We start from the raw sequence: 15,718 nt of genomic DNA on the forward strand, positions 1-15,718 counted from the left end.
GAGAATACACCAGTTCCCTTCTCTCTACCATACCTGAGAATACACCAGTTCCCTTCTCTTTGCCATTCCTGAGAATACACCAGTTCCCTTCTCTCTACCATACCTGACTGAGAATACACCAGTTCCCTTCTCTTTGCCATACCTGAGAATACACCAGTTCCCTTCTCTCTACCATACCTGACTGAGAATACACCAGTTCCCTTCTCTTTGCCATACCTGAGAATATACCAGTTCCCTTCTCTCTACCATACCTGAGAATACACCAGTTCCCTTCTCTCTACCATACCTGACTGAGAATATACCAGTTCCCTTCTCTCTACCATACCTGACTGAGAATACACCAGTTCCCTTCTTTCTACCATACCTGACTGAGAATACACCAGTTCCCTTCTCTCTACCGTACCTGAGAATACACCAGTTCCCTTCTCTCTACCATACCTGACTGAGAATACACCAGTTCCCTTCTCTCTACCATACCTGACTGAGAATACACCAGTTCCCTTCTCTTTGCCATACCTGAGAATACACCAGTTCCCTTCTCTCTACCATACCTGACTGAGAATATACCAGTTCCCTTCTCTCTACCATACCTGACTGAGAATACACCAGTTCCCTTCTCTCTACCATACCTGACTGAGAATATACCAGTTCCCTTCTCTCTACCATACCTGACTGAGAATACACCAGTTCCCTTCTCTCTACCATACCTGACTGAGAATACACCAGTTCCCTTCTCTCTACCATACCTGACTGAGAATATACCAGTTCCCTTCTCTCTACCATACCTGAGAATACACCAGTGTGGTTGAGAGCTCTGGACTTTAAGGGGAAGAATAGCTCTGATCCATGAGAATGTCCCAATATGTCTGTCCCCCAACTCTTTCACATAGTAATAACACCTCTACTGTATGTCTGTCCCCTTGTCCCCCCAGGTGATGGTGACCAACGTGACGTCACTCCTGAAGACAGTGAAGGCAGTGGAGGACGAGGCCACCAAGGGCACACGGGGACTGGAGGCCACCATTGAGCACATCAAACAGGAACTGGCTGTGAGTGGCACTGACACACAGAAATAGAATAACTAGAATGCCCATTCAAGTCACTGTTCTGTCATTCTATTTATATGCTGTCACACCAGAGGACAGTTGCCTTGAAGTGTCACTGGACAACAGAAGTTTCAACTCAAAATCAACCAGCTTTAATTTGAGAACAGTATAATAGAAGACACATTTATCCCGTTTGAGATGGAAATTTAACATAATCACTCATCATACACACGTCATACAACGCTGTAATACCGTATTCAAAAATGATCTGTACATCAAATACACAATAGTGTATTTATCATCACAGTAAGTTATATTGTTAAGTTGAAAAACTATTTTGAAGAACGATATAACATATTATAATCCTATATGCACGCATGGGCCTTTTTTTTATAATGTCTTATTATAACAAATAATGGAGTATTATAGCTACCAACAGGCTAAGGAAATAGTTACTGTTTTGTTCTCTCTCAGGTGTTCAGCAATGGTGACCCTCCCCCCAAGACGTCTACTCCAGAGGATTTCATCCGCATGACCAAAGGCATCACCCAGGCAACAGCCAAAGCAGTGGCTGCTGGGAACTCGTGTCGCCAGGAGGACGTAATCGCTACGGCCAACCTGAGCAGGAGGGCCATCGCCGACATGCTGCACTCGTGCAAGGTCAGAAAGGGGTCAAGACGACCCTTCGATAACCTTCAGATAACCTTTATCTTCTCTAGCTCCTTGGAGCTTATCGCCCTCGACAACCTTAAAGGGATACTTCAAGATTTTGTCAATTAAGGCATTTTTCTCTACTTACCCAGAGTCAGATGAACTCATTTGTATATCTCTGTTTGAAGGAATTTGAAGGTAGTTTCTGGAGCCATTGATAACTAGCATTAGCGTAATGACTGGAAGTCTATGGGAGCAGCTAGCATGCTAGGTGGAATGACGAGCTCTCTAATACCTTTTTTTAATTATCGAAATGAATATTTTTGAATACAGCAAAGAAAAACCCAATGTTATCTATTCGTGCACCAGTCATATATGTCCCATACTAATGTGTGTCAGTGTGGTCTCCACAGCAAGCCGCCTACCACCCAGAGGTCAGCAAGGAAGTTCAGAGCCGGGCCCTGCGCTATGGCAACGAGTGTGCCGTGGGCTACCTGGGTCTGCTGGAGCATGTGCTAGTGGTAAGATTACATGTATCTCTTATTTTAATATTATTTTATATAAGGGGTAAGAAATGGCCGCTGTTTGTCAAAGTGTTGATTTTTGCGGGGGATGGTTTGATGTGCAGGCGTTGGTTCAAGCCCACTAGCACTAAACAACCTGAATCACTGAATGAAGGTGTTGATGATTAGTTGAATCAGGTGCGTTAATGCTGGGCAGGAACAACATGAATCACTGAATCATGATTAGCTGAATCAGGTGCGTTAGTGCTGGGTTGGAACAACATGAATCACTGAATCATGATTAGCTGAATCAGGTGCGTTAATGCTGGGCAGGAACAACATGAATCACTGAATCATGATTAGCTGAATCAGGTGCGTTAGTGCTGGGCTGGAACAACATGAATCACTGAATCATGATTAGTTGAATCAGGTGCGTTAGTGCTGGGCTGGAACAACAGGCTCCACACACAGTAGATGTCCAAGACCAGGGTTAGTGGTGACCACCACTGCTGTCAGGGTTGTGGGGACTAGGGAGGGTATACCAACACCTCCCACACACACCCCCCCTTCACCCCCTCCCTCCCTCTACCCCACACCCCCCTTTCACCCCACACACCCCCTCCCTCCCTCTACCCCACACCCCCCTTCACCCCACACACCCCCTCCCTCTACCCCACACCCCCCCTTCACCTCACACACCCCCTCCCTCCCTCCACCCCACACCCCCCTGCCTCCCTTCACCCCACACCCCCCCCCTGCCTCCCACTACCCCACACACCCCCTGCCTCCCTCTACCCCACACACCCCCTGCCTTCCACTACCCCACACACCCCCTGCCTCCCACTACCCCACACACCCCCTGCCTCCCTCTACCCCACACACCCCCTGCCTCCCTCTACCCCACACACCCCCTGCCTCCCTCTACCCCACACACCCCCTGCCTCCCACTACCCCACACACCCCACATTCCCCTCTACCCACACACCCCCTCCATTCCCCTCTACCCACACACCCCCTCCCTCCCTTCACCCCCTCCCTTCACCCCCTCCCTCCCTCCCTCCCTTCACCCCCTCCCTCCATTCCTTCACCCCACATCTTTCCGAGGGCTCTGGATGAGACCGTTTCAAACAGCAATTCCTATAGCTCCCAAAATACTACACCTGCCCCTCTGCCCCCATAACTGAGCAAAGAGTGTCAATATTGTCCCAAGAGATGTTTCCAAGACACACAACCCCCCCCCCCCCCCCCCACAGATACGCACAAACACACACACAGAGATTAATTTACCATGTGATTTATGATATATCTGTTGCCATGGGACATAAAAAGCCTTATCTATCATTAAAACCAACCCATAGCCCCGCCCCCACTCCCAATGTCAGAGGTCACATATAATGTCAACGTCCTTTTCCCTCCTCAACACCCCCTGTGTTGAGGAGGGTCTAATTGGTGGGCGGAGAGCGCTAGGTGTTAAGCCACAGTCATGTCTATTATAGAGATGGGTGTGTAGCAATCTCACTCCTTTAAGAAGGAAGGGATATCGGTTAACATGGTGACCACTAGAGCTCTTGGATTCCACTCAGGAACTAATCAGCAAGGGACTTCCTCAGGGTGCAGAGATATTGGAACTATATTTGGGAGCTGTTAAATTGCTTGTTTGGTTGCAAAAAGAGAAATCAAAAGGGACAAATCGTAATTTGAGATCTGTGTGCTTACTTGGACGTTGACTTACTCAGACTTTCACATAAATCATGCATTGATGTCAATGGGAGATTTAAACATTTTTTGTCACATGCACAGATCTCAAGATAGAATTCTGCCATGATTAAGTTGTTCATTACTATAGATATAAATGAAAATCAAACGATATAAAGATGATATCACATTACAAACCATTTTCATGCACATTTTCTCACCTGGTATTTTCATATACTTTCTCCACCGTGAAATTGAATGTCCATTAAAATGTAATCGAAAGGTCCTGATGAATTTCCTCTCCACCTTCCCCCCCCAATTTCCTGTGAATGATCTGGGTCTCACTGTTGACTGTGATGATGTAGCCGGTGAGTATTAGTAAGGCTATGTGATTGACTGCACGAGTGTGGCGTTCCATTGACCCAGTTCTGGGGACATACTTTCACCTCCCTGAGAACACTGTCCTCAGCAGATCCTAGACCAGATCCACACATCTCTCCTTATCTGGCTCTAAAGTTGTTAATACAATTATATTACCTCAGATCTACACTTACCTGGCTCTCAAGCTGGTTTTAAAGAAAAGGTTTGCTTTTTTTTTTATAAACAAATAAAATGTTTTGGTTTCACTTGTTTTTGAGAAACCAGAGATTCACTTCCTCATCCTCATTATGTAGTATGGAAGCTCAAAAAACACAAAACGATGTATTTTTTCAAACGGAAACGCTCTCAGCATAGTGATGCAGGTTTTTAAAGGTTGTACACATGAAATTGTGTCGTTCCGAACTTTATCCGCAACATTATATTACATTTTGTGTGAAATTATATGAGAGCTACTAGAAGCGGTAGTATCCTAATACTAGAAGTGGTAGTATCCTAATATGGTAGTATCCTAATACTAGAAGTGGTAGTATCCTAATACTAGAAGCGGTAGTATCCTAATATGGTAGTATCCTAATACTAGAAGCGGCAATATCCTAATATGGTAGTATCCCAATACTAGAAACGGTAGTATCCTAATATGGGAGTATCCTAATACTAGAAGCGGTAGTATCCTAATACTAGAAGCGGTAGTATCCTAATATGGTAGTATCCTAATACTAGAAGCGGTAGTATCCTAATACTAGAAACGGTAGTATCCTAATATGGTAGTATCCTAATACTAGAAGCGGTAGTATCCTAATATGGTAGTATCCTAATACTAGAAGTGGTAGTATCCTAATATTGTAGTATCCTAATACTAGAAGCGGTAGTATCCTAATACTAGAAGCGGTAGTATCCTAATACTAGAAGCGGTAGTATCCTAATACTAGAAGCGGTAGTATCCTAATATGGTAGTATCCTAATACTAGAAGCGGAAGTATCCTAATACTAGAAGCGGAAGTATCCTAATACTAGAAGCGGTAGTATCCTAATACTAGAAGTGGCAGTATCCTAATATGGTAGTATCCTAATACTAGAAGCGGTAGTATCCTAATATGGTAGTATCCTAATACTAGAAGCGGCAATATCCTAATATGGTAGTATCCCAATACTAGAAACGGTAGTATCCTAATATGGGAGTATCCTAATACTAGAAGCGGTAGTATCCTAATACTAGAAGCGGTAGTATCCTAATATGGTAGTATCCTAATACTAGAAGCGGTAGTATCCTAATACTAGAAACGGTAGTATCCTAATATGGTAGTATCCTAATACTAGAAGCGGTAGTATCCTAATATGGTAGTATCCTAATACTAGAAGTGGTAGTATCCTAATATTGTAGTATCCTAATACTAGAAGCGGTAGTATCCTAATACTAGAAGCGGTAGTATCCTAATACTAGAAGCGGTAGTATCCTAATACTAGAAGCGGTAGTATCCTAATATGGTAGTATCCTAATACTAGAAGCGGAAGTATCCTAATACTAGAAGCGGTAGTATCCTAATACTAGAAGTGGCAGTATCCTAATATGGTAGTATTCTAATACTAGAAGTGGTAGTATCCTAATATGAAAGTATTCTAATACTAGAAGCGGTAGTATCCTAATACTAGAAGCGGTAGTATCCTAATACTAGAAGCGGTAGTATCCTAATACTAGAAGCGGTAGTATCCTAATACTAGAAGCGGTAGTATCCTAATACTAGAAGCGGTAGTATCCTAATATGGTAATATCCTAATACTAGAAGCGGTAGTATTCTAATACTAGAAGTGGTAGTATCCTAATATGAAAGTATTCTAATACTAGAAGCGGTAGTATTCTAATACTAGAAGCGGTAGTATCCTAATACAGTAGTATCCTAATACTAGAAGCGGTAGTATCCTAATACTAGAAGCGGTAGTATCCTAATACTAGAAGCGGTAGTATCCTAATACTAGAAGCGGTAGTATCCTAATATGGTAATATCCTAATACTAGAAGCGGTAGTATTCTAATACTAGAAGTGGTAGTATCCTAATATGGTAGTATTCTAATACTAGAAGTGGTAGTATCCTAATACAGTAGTATCCTAATACTAGAAGCGGTAGTATCCTAATACAGTAGTATTCTAATACTAGAAGCGGTAGTATCCTAATACAGTAGTATCCTAATACTAGAAGCGGTAGTATCCTAATACTAGAAGCGGTAGTATCCTAATACTAGAAGCGGTAGTATCCTAATATGGTAGTATCCCAATACTAGAAGCGGTAGTATCCTAATACTATAAATAATGTTTGATTTTTAGCAAGTTGACACATCAATGCATCGAGAAATACACAGATTGTTCTTAACAGCACATATGCAACTAATGTTATCTTGCTGCATGGAGATTTGCGTTTGTCATAATGTGTGTACAGGGTATATGTACATAATGTGTTTGTGCCCGAGTGTGTTGGAATTCTGTGCCTGAGTGCACAATACACACAACTCATTACTTTCCCATGCCCTGTATTGTTTCAAAAGTGTAAGTTCCTTATTCCAGTTCTCCATGACCTTGTGGCTCAGGTCAACTCATTACGTGTGTGTGTGTGTTACTCCCGTGTGTAAATGTGACTTTCCTGTGTGTGTTGCGTCCCTGTACGTACAGTATGTATTTGCGTGTGGCTAGCGGCCATGCCACGCATTCCTGTGCAGCCACGCTGCTCCTCTTGTCTTTTCCTAGTAGCGCATCTGAATAAACTGGAGCGCAGCATGCCTCGGCGCAGCGAGTCCCATAGGCACAGAGCACTGTTAATGCCCTGCACCTGTCGTCTGCCAGGCCCAACTGGCCAGGTCCATCTCACTGGAGGACACTCTGAGGACACTGACACACACACACATAATGAGTGGGGCACTGCCTGGGGCTGGCTAGAGCCATGTACTGTATATTATATACTGAGTTTGAGTGTTTGTTTGAGGCTAGACGTCTATAGACCATGCCATGTTGGCACCAAATGTTCCAAGGCTGGTCCTTTCTGGTGAGAATGCATTGTAATGGCTGAACTCTGAACTAGTTAGCTGAACTCTGTATCTATGGCTGAGTCTGAAAACATTACTAGCTGTCAAATCTTGTTTCCTGAATTCCTGTCAAAGCTCATTGCAGGAGGACCGAGGGACGTACTTTGGATCCTCTCATCCAATGAGCTTTGAGAGGAATTGCAGACACTGCCAATGGCTCTGGGATAACCCAACCTCTCCCACTACCACCCTGCCACTACCACCCTCCCACTACCACCCTGCCACTACCACCCTCCCACTACCACTACCACCCTGCCACTACCACCCTGCCACTACCACCCTCCCACTACCACCCTGCCACTACCACTACCACCCTCCCACTACCACCCTGCCACTACCACCCTGCCACTACCACCCTGCCACTACCACTACCACCCTCCCACTACCACCCTGCCACTACCACCCTGCCACTACCACCCTGCCACTACCACCCTGCCACTACCACCCTCTCCCACTACCACCCTGCCACTACCACTACCACCCTCCCACTACCACCCTGCCACTACCACCCTGCCACTACCACCCTCCCACTACCACCCTGCCACTACCACCCTGCCACTACCACCCTGCCACTACCACCCTGCCACTACCACCCTCTCCCACTACCACCCTGCCACTACCACCCTCCCACTACCACCCTGCCACTACCACTACCACCCTGCCACTAATCACCCTCCCACTACCACCCTGCCACTACCACCCTGCCACTACCACCCTCTCCCACTACCACCCTGCCACTACCACCCTCCCACTACCACCCTGCCACTAATCACCCTCCCACTACCACCCTCCCACTACCACCCTCCCACTACCACCCTGCCACTACCACCCTGCCACTACCACCCTCTCCCACTACCACCCTGCCACTACCAACTAGCAAGCTCTTCCCACATGATCACCCATGTCCACATCCAATTGGACTAAACTGCTAATGTGCTTTGGCATGTGGAGGCTGAGTGGTTTATGTTTGTTAACAAGGTGTCTTTGTAGCACCTTTATTTATTGCTAAATGTAAATAGCCTGATATCTTTATCTTAAATTTGTCACCCAATTCTTTTTAAAGACCTTTAACTGTGAGTTCCAAATAGTCTTATGGTCCCAAATGGAAGACCCAGCAGTGTTACATTTTCATGGTCCCAAATGGAAGACTCCGTTGTGTTAGTAGGTACAGCAGGTGACAGATGATTGAATTGCAGTGTCTTGAAGCATAAGCAATATAGCTGAAGTCTGAGGTGTCAATGGGGGCTGTGGCTCACTCTCTCAATTAGTCTTTCTAGGATTCCTCCTATCCTCCTCCTTAACTGTATTAGAGGACAAGGTCCAATGTGTTAAAAGGAGAGAGGATTCGAGGAACGATTCATTGCGAAAGATCCCCTGTCTTTGGCTGCAGTGTTAGTCCTACAAAGACCCTAGTAGAGAGAGACTGACTAACTGTTGTTGTCTCTCCTTTGTCCCCTTCCCACAGATCATCCAGAAGCCCAGCCACGAGCTCAAGCAGCAGTTGGCTAACTACTCCAAGCGCGTGGCAGGCTCCGTCACCGAGCTCATCCAGGCCGCCGAGGCCATGAAGGGTACCTTGACCTCTTATTATTACAGAACTACATTCCCCACGTGTCGCTCTTCCACCTCTCCCCTCCTTAAGGTATCAGCATGCTTCAGTTCGACTGGCGCCTAGCTGAACTCCGCTAGCCAAAACGAACTCCCTTAAAATACCTTTGCTTGAAAAACAAGAAAAAAGCGGCATAGCCATAGCCAGTATTCACTTCCTCAAAATAGTCAGAATAATCTAAGATAACTCAAGAAATCTGTCATAAATTTATCAAACTACATCTAACTAAGTTGTTTGGTGCAGTATTTCTCAATTTAAAAAATGTGCATGAAAACGATTAGTCTCTCGTTGAATGACAAGAGACTTTATTGAAGAATCTCTACTGTTAACCAATCACCGACGAAGGGGCATAGACTTTCGGCTCCGAACTTCGGCTTACCTCTAGAAACAATGTTGTGTGCCTGAACAGCTGAAATACCCTCACCGAAGACCAAAACCAACAAAAACATCACAAAATGTTGTCATAATATATACTCGAACTCTTCCGAACTGTTTTGGCTGGGAAGCATTAGGACGCCTTTATCCAAAAGGCAGCATGGCTGTAGTTTATTTAGGAGGCAGCATGGCAGCTTCCCGTGGCTGTAGTTTATTTAGGAGGCAGCATGGCAGCTTCCCGTGGCTGTAGTTTATTTAGGAGGCAGCATGGCAGCTTCCCGTGGCTGTAGTGTATTTAGGAGGCAGCGTGGCAGCTTCCCGTGGCTGTAGTTTATTTAGGAGGCAGCGTGGCAGCTTCCCGTGGCTGTAGTTTATTTAGGAGGCAGCGTGGCAGCTTCCCGTGGCTGTAGTGTATTTAGGAGGCAGCATGGCAGCTTCCCGTGGCTGTAGTGTATTTAGGAGGCAGCGTGGCAGCTTCCCGTGGCTGTAGTGTATTTAGGAGGCAGCATGGCAGCTTCCCGTGGCTGTAGTTTATTTAGGAGGCAGCGTGGCAGCTTCCCGTGGCTGTAGTTTATTTAGGAGGCAGCGTGGCAGCTTCCCGTGGCTGTAGTTTATTTAGGAGGCAGCATGGCAGCTTCCCGTGGCTGTAGTTTATTTAGGAGGCAGCGTGGCAGCTTCCCGTGGCTGTAGTTTATTTAGGAGGCAGCGTGGCAGCTTCCCGTGGCTGTAGTTTATTTAGGAGGCAGCGTGGCAGCTTCCCGTGGCTGTAGTTTATTTAGGAGGCAGCATGGCAGCTTCCCGTGGCTGTAGTTTATTTAGGAGGCAGCGTGGCAGCTTCCCGTGGCTGTAGTTTATTTAGGAGGCAGCGTGGCAGCTTCCCGTGGCTGTAGTTTATTTAGGAGGCAGCGTGGCAGCTTCCCGTGGCTGTAGTTTATTTAGGAGGCAGCGTGGCAGCTTCCCGTGGCTGTAGTTTATTTAGGAGGCAGCGTGGCAGCTTCCCGTGGCTGTAGTGTATTTAGGAGGCAGCGTGGCAGCTTCCCGTGGCTGTAGTGTATTTAGGAGGCAGCATGGCAGCTTCCCGTGGCTGTAGTTTATTTAGGAGGCAGCGTGGCAGCTTCCCGTGGCTGTAGTTTATTTAGGAGGCAGCGTGGCAGCTTCCCGTGGCTGTAGTTTATTTAGGAGGCAGCATGGCAGCTTCCCGTGGCTGTAGTTTATTTAGGAGGCAGCGTGGCAGCTTCCCGTGGCTGTAGTTTATTTAGGAGGCAGCGTGGCAGCTTCCCGTGGCTGTAGTTTATTTAGGAGGCAGCGTGGCAGCTTCCCGTGGCTGTAGTTTATTTAGGAGGCAGCATGGCAGCTTCCCGTGGCTGTAGTGTATTTAGGAGGCAGCATGGCAGCTTCCCGTGGCTGTAGTTTATTTAGGAGGCAGCATGGCAGCTTCCCGTGGCTGTAGTTTATTTAGGAGGCAGCATGGCAGCTTCCCGTGGCTGTAGTTTAAAGTTGTCCCCTCCCCTTCTGGCCTAGCTCGCTATCGCGTCACAGATCTAATAGGGCAGGATAGGTGTTAGCAGTATGACTGAAACCAGGCGGAGATATTGCTTACACCTATACCTAGTCATGTCAGATTTGTTAAGCACATCGAACAAGGGCAGAAAGAAAGGAAGGGTAGCACCTCTCTGGAATGAGACTCAGCCCAAGTCTGTCAGAGAGAGGGGGGCGGCCGCCCCGCATAACGTTGAGACTCAATTTACAGCCCCCCCCCCCCCTCAGCTGCTGCCCCGACGGGCCCTTCTCTTTCACACGGCCGTCTCCAGTCCCCATCCCGGAGGTGTCAAGAACAAGCCGCGCGTCGTCCTCAAGACCGCACCATGAGCACATCGCCCACCGATTTAGAGGGGAAATACTAGAGCCCCCCCAAAGAGCAATCTTCTGCAGTCCCCGATAGAGATGCTTTAGCCTGAAAGGGAATCCTCGCCGCTGGCTTGGTGATAATGCCACGTCTTGATTTAACAGACGATGAGACAGGAACGTCTATATCTGCTCTCTGGTAAAAGACGTGGAGATTGATGTGGTGAGCAATACGTGGTAACAGCCCACTGAAAGGCTGTCCATCATATCGGCAGCATGAATACAGTAGCAATCTAAAGGCATGAGTAGGACAGAGGATGTGGAAAGCAGTGGAGGTCAGTGCCATTTAAGATCAGTGAGATTTATGACCATGTCCTTATTTGTGTTACAGCATATTGGATGACTGTCATTCATATTCCATTCACCCAGCTCAATGTAACATCGATAGGTTTAGGCTACTACATGATACTCACATTTTCCCTATACCCATCATGAGGTTGCTACAACCAGGCTACGAATGAAAGTTTATAACATAGGTGCACAGGTCAAGAGACAAATTTGAGTAATCAAGGTGACAGACAGTGACACATTCAATACCGCCTTGCACACTCTTGCCTGCATCTAAGCTGATCTAGGGTGTAATCATTAGTACAAACTCAGGTAGGTTTATCCCCATTTCGTTCCGTTTGCATAACTTTAAGAAAAGTTTTTCAACAGAATCTGCGGAATAAATACACCCCCGATCACCCGCACAAACAGTTCACTTTTGTAGCTGCCATGTACAAACAGCATCATCACTTTGCCTTAGCCAGCTAGCTAACATAAATATAATTCCTTTCTGTTTGAACCGAGTGTTTGAGTAGGCTAAATTAGCTAGCTGCATTAGCTAGCAAAGTGAAAAAAAATACAATCAAATATATATAGCTGATTTGTTCAAAACTGTTCAACTATTGTCTTTCTCTTTGAGTCAACTACTCACCACATTTTATGCAGTGCAGTGCTAGCTAGCTGTAGCTTATTCTTTCAGTACTAGATTAATACTCTTATCCTTTGATTGGGTGGACAACATGTCAGTTCATACTGCAAGAGCTCTGATACGTTGGAGGATGTCCTCCGGAAGTCGTCATCATTACTGTGTAAGTCTATGGAAGGGGGTGAGAACAATGGGCCTCCTACGTTTTGTATTGAAGTCAATATACCCAGAGGAGAATGGAAAATAGCTGTCCTCCGGCTACACCATGGTGCTACCCTACAGAGTGCTGTTGAGACTACTGTAGACCTTCATTGCAAAACAGTGTGTTTTTATCAGTTATTTGGTGGCGTGAATAGATTTATTATAGTTTTATCTAAAAAGGATAACTTAAAAATGTTCTTCCTTTGGAAGAGAACTATAACAGTGTATATATGGTAACCATGTGATGTTGAATGTGATGCACTGGACCAATGGGCTCCCAACACACTGTATATACCTGCAAAATGAATATTTATTACCATTCCATTTTGAGAGTACAACTTTGAGGCATATTGTTCTGTGTGACAAAAACTTTTATGAAGATAACCATGTGATGTACTGTACAGGAGCATTCAGTAATGCCTCAGTGACCATAAATAAGAGTACTGTTGTTTAGCACTAACATGTCGTTTTTGTGTGTCAACAGGAACGGAATGGGTGGACCCCGAGGACCCCACGGTCATCGCTGAGAACGAGCTTCTGGGAGCTGCTGCCGCCATTGAAGCAGCCGCCAGGAAACTGGAGCTGCTGAGGCCCCGCACCAAACCCAAGGTGAGGACGCTTTTTCTGCCCGCGTCAGAAGGGCCCCATGCCTCGCCCAGCCAGCTAAGCCTCTCTGCGGGGGACACAGTCACACACTAACCCTCCACCTATGGATCAGAGACCATGTGTTGGTGCTCCACTCCTTGTGCAAAGGGTTACGCAGTCTTGACCTCAAGGGTAGAGGCCTCCTGGACTAGTTAGCTGTCCGCTTTGAACACCCCTACAGTAATGATACCGTCCACTTAAAATGTCTAGATATCCATTTAGATGTTCATGTTTGAGTCGAGGGCTTAAGTTACATACTGTAGTTGACACCCTCTGTACTCATCATAGTGGTGTAGAGTAGGCCTATTAACACCACTCAGGATGTCTATATTGTGTGCACTAACCGCGTCCTCAACTTGTCGCGCCATAAAGTAGGTTATGGTGTGTTTAACGTGTTTCGTGCCTCCAACATTCTCTGTGTTTTGTAAACAGGAAGCGGACGAGAGCCTGAACTTCGAGGAGCAGATCCTGGAGGCGGCCAAATCGATCGCAGCCGCCACCAGCGCTCTGGTCAAAGCTGCCTCAGCCGCCCAGAGGGAACTGGTGGCGCAAGGGAAGGTAAGCGCTCCAGAGTTATCAGTACGGTATTGGGCCTACCCAGGGGGCAATTCACTGGTTGAAATAATGTAATTATGACATCTTTTCAACCAGTTTTGCCCAGCTGTGTCTGCTGGGTAGTAATGTCTAACTCATGCTGTAGTCATTCAACACCGTCTGAGTGGCCCAGGCTGGATTTACACTCTCCCCGGGCCCGTGTGCCCAGACTAACTCTTTCCCCAGACCTGTGTGACCAGACTAACTCTTTCCCCAGACCTGTGTGACCAGACTAACTCTTTCCCCAGACCTGTGTGCCCAGACTGACTCTCTCCCCAGACCAGACTGACTCTCTCCCCAGGCCTGTGAGCCCAGACTGACTCTCTCCCCAGACCAGACTGACTCTCTCCCCAGACCAGACTGACTCTCTCCCCAGGCCTGTGAGCCCAGACTGACTCTCTCCCCAGACCAGACTGACTCTCTCCCCAGACCAGACTGACTCTCTCCCCAGGCCTGTGAGCCCAGACTGACTCTCTCCCCAGACCAGACTGACTCTCTCCCCAGACCAGACTGACTCTCTCCCCAGACCAGACTGACTCTCTCCCCAGACCAGACTGACTCTCTCCCCAGACCAGACTGACTCTCTCCCCAGACCAGACTGACTCTCTCCCCAGACCAGACTGACTCTCTCCTCATACCTGTGTGCCCCAGACTAACTGCTTTCCCCACACCTGTGTGCCCTGACTAACTCTCTCCCCACACCTGTGTGCCCTGACTAACTCTCTCCCCAGACCAGACTGACTCTCTCCCAGGCCTGTGTGCCCAGATTGACTCTCTCCCCAGACCAGACTGACTCTCTCCCCAGACCAGACTGACTCTCTCCCCAGACCTGTGTCCAGACTAACTCTTTCCCCAGACCTGTGGGCTCAGACTAACTCTCCCACTCTCTTTTGCTGTGCTCTCTCAGGTCGGTGCCTGCCCAGCCAATGCAGTGGATGATGGACAGTGGTCTCAAGGTCTCATTTCAGCCGTAAGTGTCACTGTCATTCCTTAACCAGTAGATGAGGTATTAAAACATTCCTTAACCAGTAGATGAGGTATTAAAACATTCCTTAACCAGTAGATGAGGTATTAGAACATTCCTTAACCAGTAAATGAGGTATTAGAACATTCCTTAACCAGTAGATGAGGTATTAGAACATTCCTTAACCAGTAGATGAGGTATTAGAACATTCCTTAACCAGTAGATGAGGTATTAGAACATTCCTTAACCAGTAGATGAGGTATTTGAATATTCCTTAACCAGTAGATGAGGTATTAGAACATTCCTTAACCAGTAGATGAGGTATTAGAACATTCCTTAACCAGTAGATGAGGTATTAGAACATTCCTTAACCAGTAGATGAGGTATTTGAATATTCCTTAACCAGTAGATGATTAACATCTACCTAAAGTAGCACCATTACTAAGGAATATAACTTATTCATATTTATGGTGGCATCATTTCTTGTCTACACATGTGAATTAATAATAGAGGCATTCATTTATCTCACCGATTTGATGACAAACAGAATACATTCACAACACTCTTCTCCAACTCTGTTCCACTAGGCCCGAATGGTTGCTGCAGCGACCAGCAACCTGTGCGAGGCGGCCAACTCGGCAGTGCAGGGCCACGCCAGCGAGGAGAAGCTGGTCAGCTCGGCCAAGCAGGTGTCTGCCTCCACTGCCCAGCTCCTGGTGGCCTGCAAGGTCAAGGCTGACCAGGACTCCCAGACCATGAAGAGGCTACAGGTCAGAGTGCTATGTACTTATAGAACTTCTCCTATTGTGTGTGTCGTGTGTCCCCCCCCCCCAGGCAGCTGCTCTGTCTGCTCAGTCTATACATACAAACCAATGTGACAGGGGGGAGTCAGTTGATGATAAACAGTCAGTCAAAAGGTTTTTCAATGGTGACACAGTGGTAAACTTGCTATGACTCTGCCATAAAGACTGAGTATCCCATAGGGCGGTGGCGTGTGTCTTTGTTGGTTTTAGCACAGCCTTATCCCTCGCAGTGAAGCAATTCCTGATTTGGTCACAGTGCTATTAGTCTTTAATGACTACAGACCCTTTCAATACCCACTGTACCTTTTCTTGTCTAAACTACGTCCCTGCCATTTGATTTTAATTGTGGCTTTTGTCTCTA

At 46.6% G+C, this 15,718-nt stretch overlaps 1 protein-coding gene across 3 annotated transcripts in view; it reads left to right on the forward strand.

The window, feature by feature from the left end:
• The window catches only part of tln1 (talin 1), a 146,314-nt gene that overhangs the window by 125,558 nt on the left and 5,038 nt on the right, over positions 1 to 15,718 (forward strand). For all 3 annotated transcript variants that reach the window (XM_045693650.2, XM_045693654.2, XM_082956715.1), the window contains 8 exons: positions 933 to 1,049; positions 1,521 to 1,706; positions 2,111 to 2,218; positions 8,814 to 8,919; positions 12,836 to 12,960; positions 13,429 to 13,554; positions 14,498 to 14,560; positions 15,142 to 15,324. In XM_045693650.2, the coding sequence (XP_045549606.1) occupies positions 933 to 1,049; positions 1,521 to 1,706; positions 2,111 to 2,218; positions 8,814 to 8,919; positions 12,836 to 12,960; positions 13,429 to 13,554; positions 14,498 to 14,560; positions 15,142 to 15,324 (1,014 nt within the window). The remainder of the gene's footprint in view (positions 1 to 932; positions 1,050 to 1,520; positions 1,707 to 2,110; positions 2,219 to 8,813; positions 8,920 to 12,835; positions 12,961 to 13,428; positions 13,555 to 14,497; positions 14,561 to 15,141; positions 15,325 to 15,718) is intronic.

The sequence above is a fragment of the Salmo salar genome, chromosome 01 (genome assembly GCF_965601325.2).
Source record: "Salmo salar chromosome 01, fSalSal1, whole genome shotgun sequence".
NCBI classification, from domain to species: Eukaryota; Metazoa; Chordata; class Actinopteri; order Salmoniformes; family Salmonidae; genus Salmo; species Salmo salar.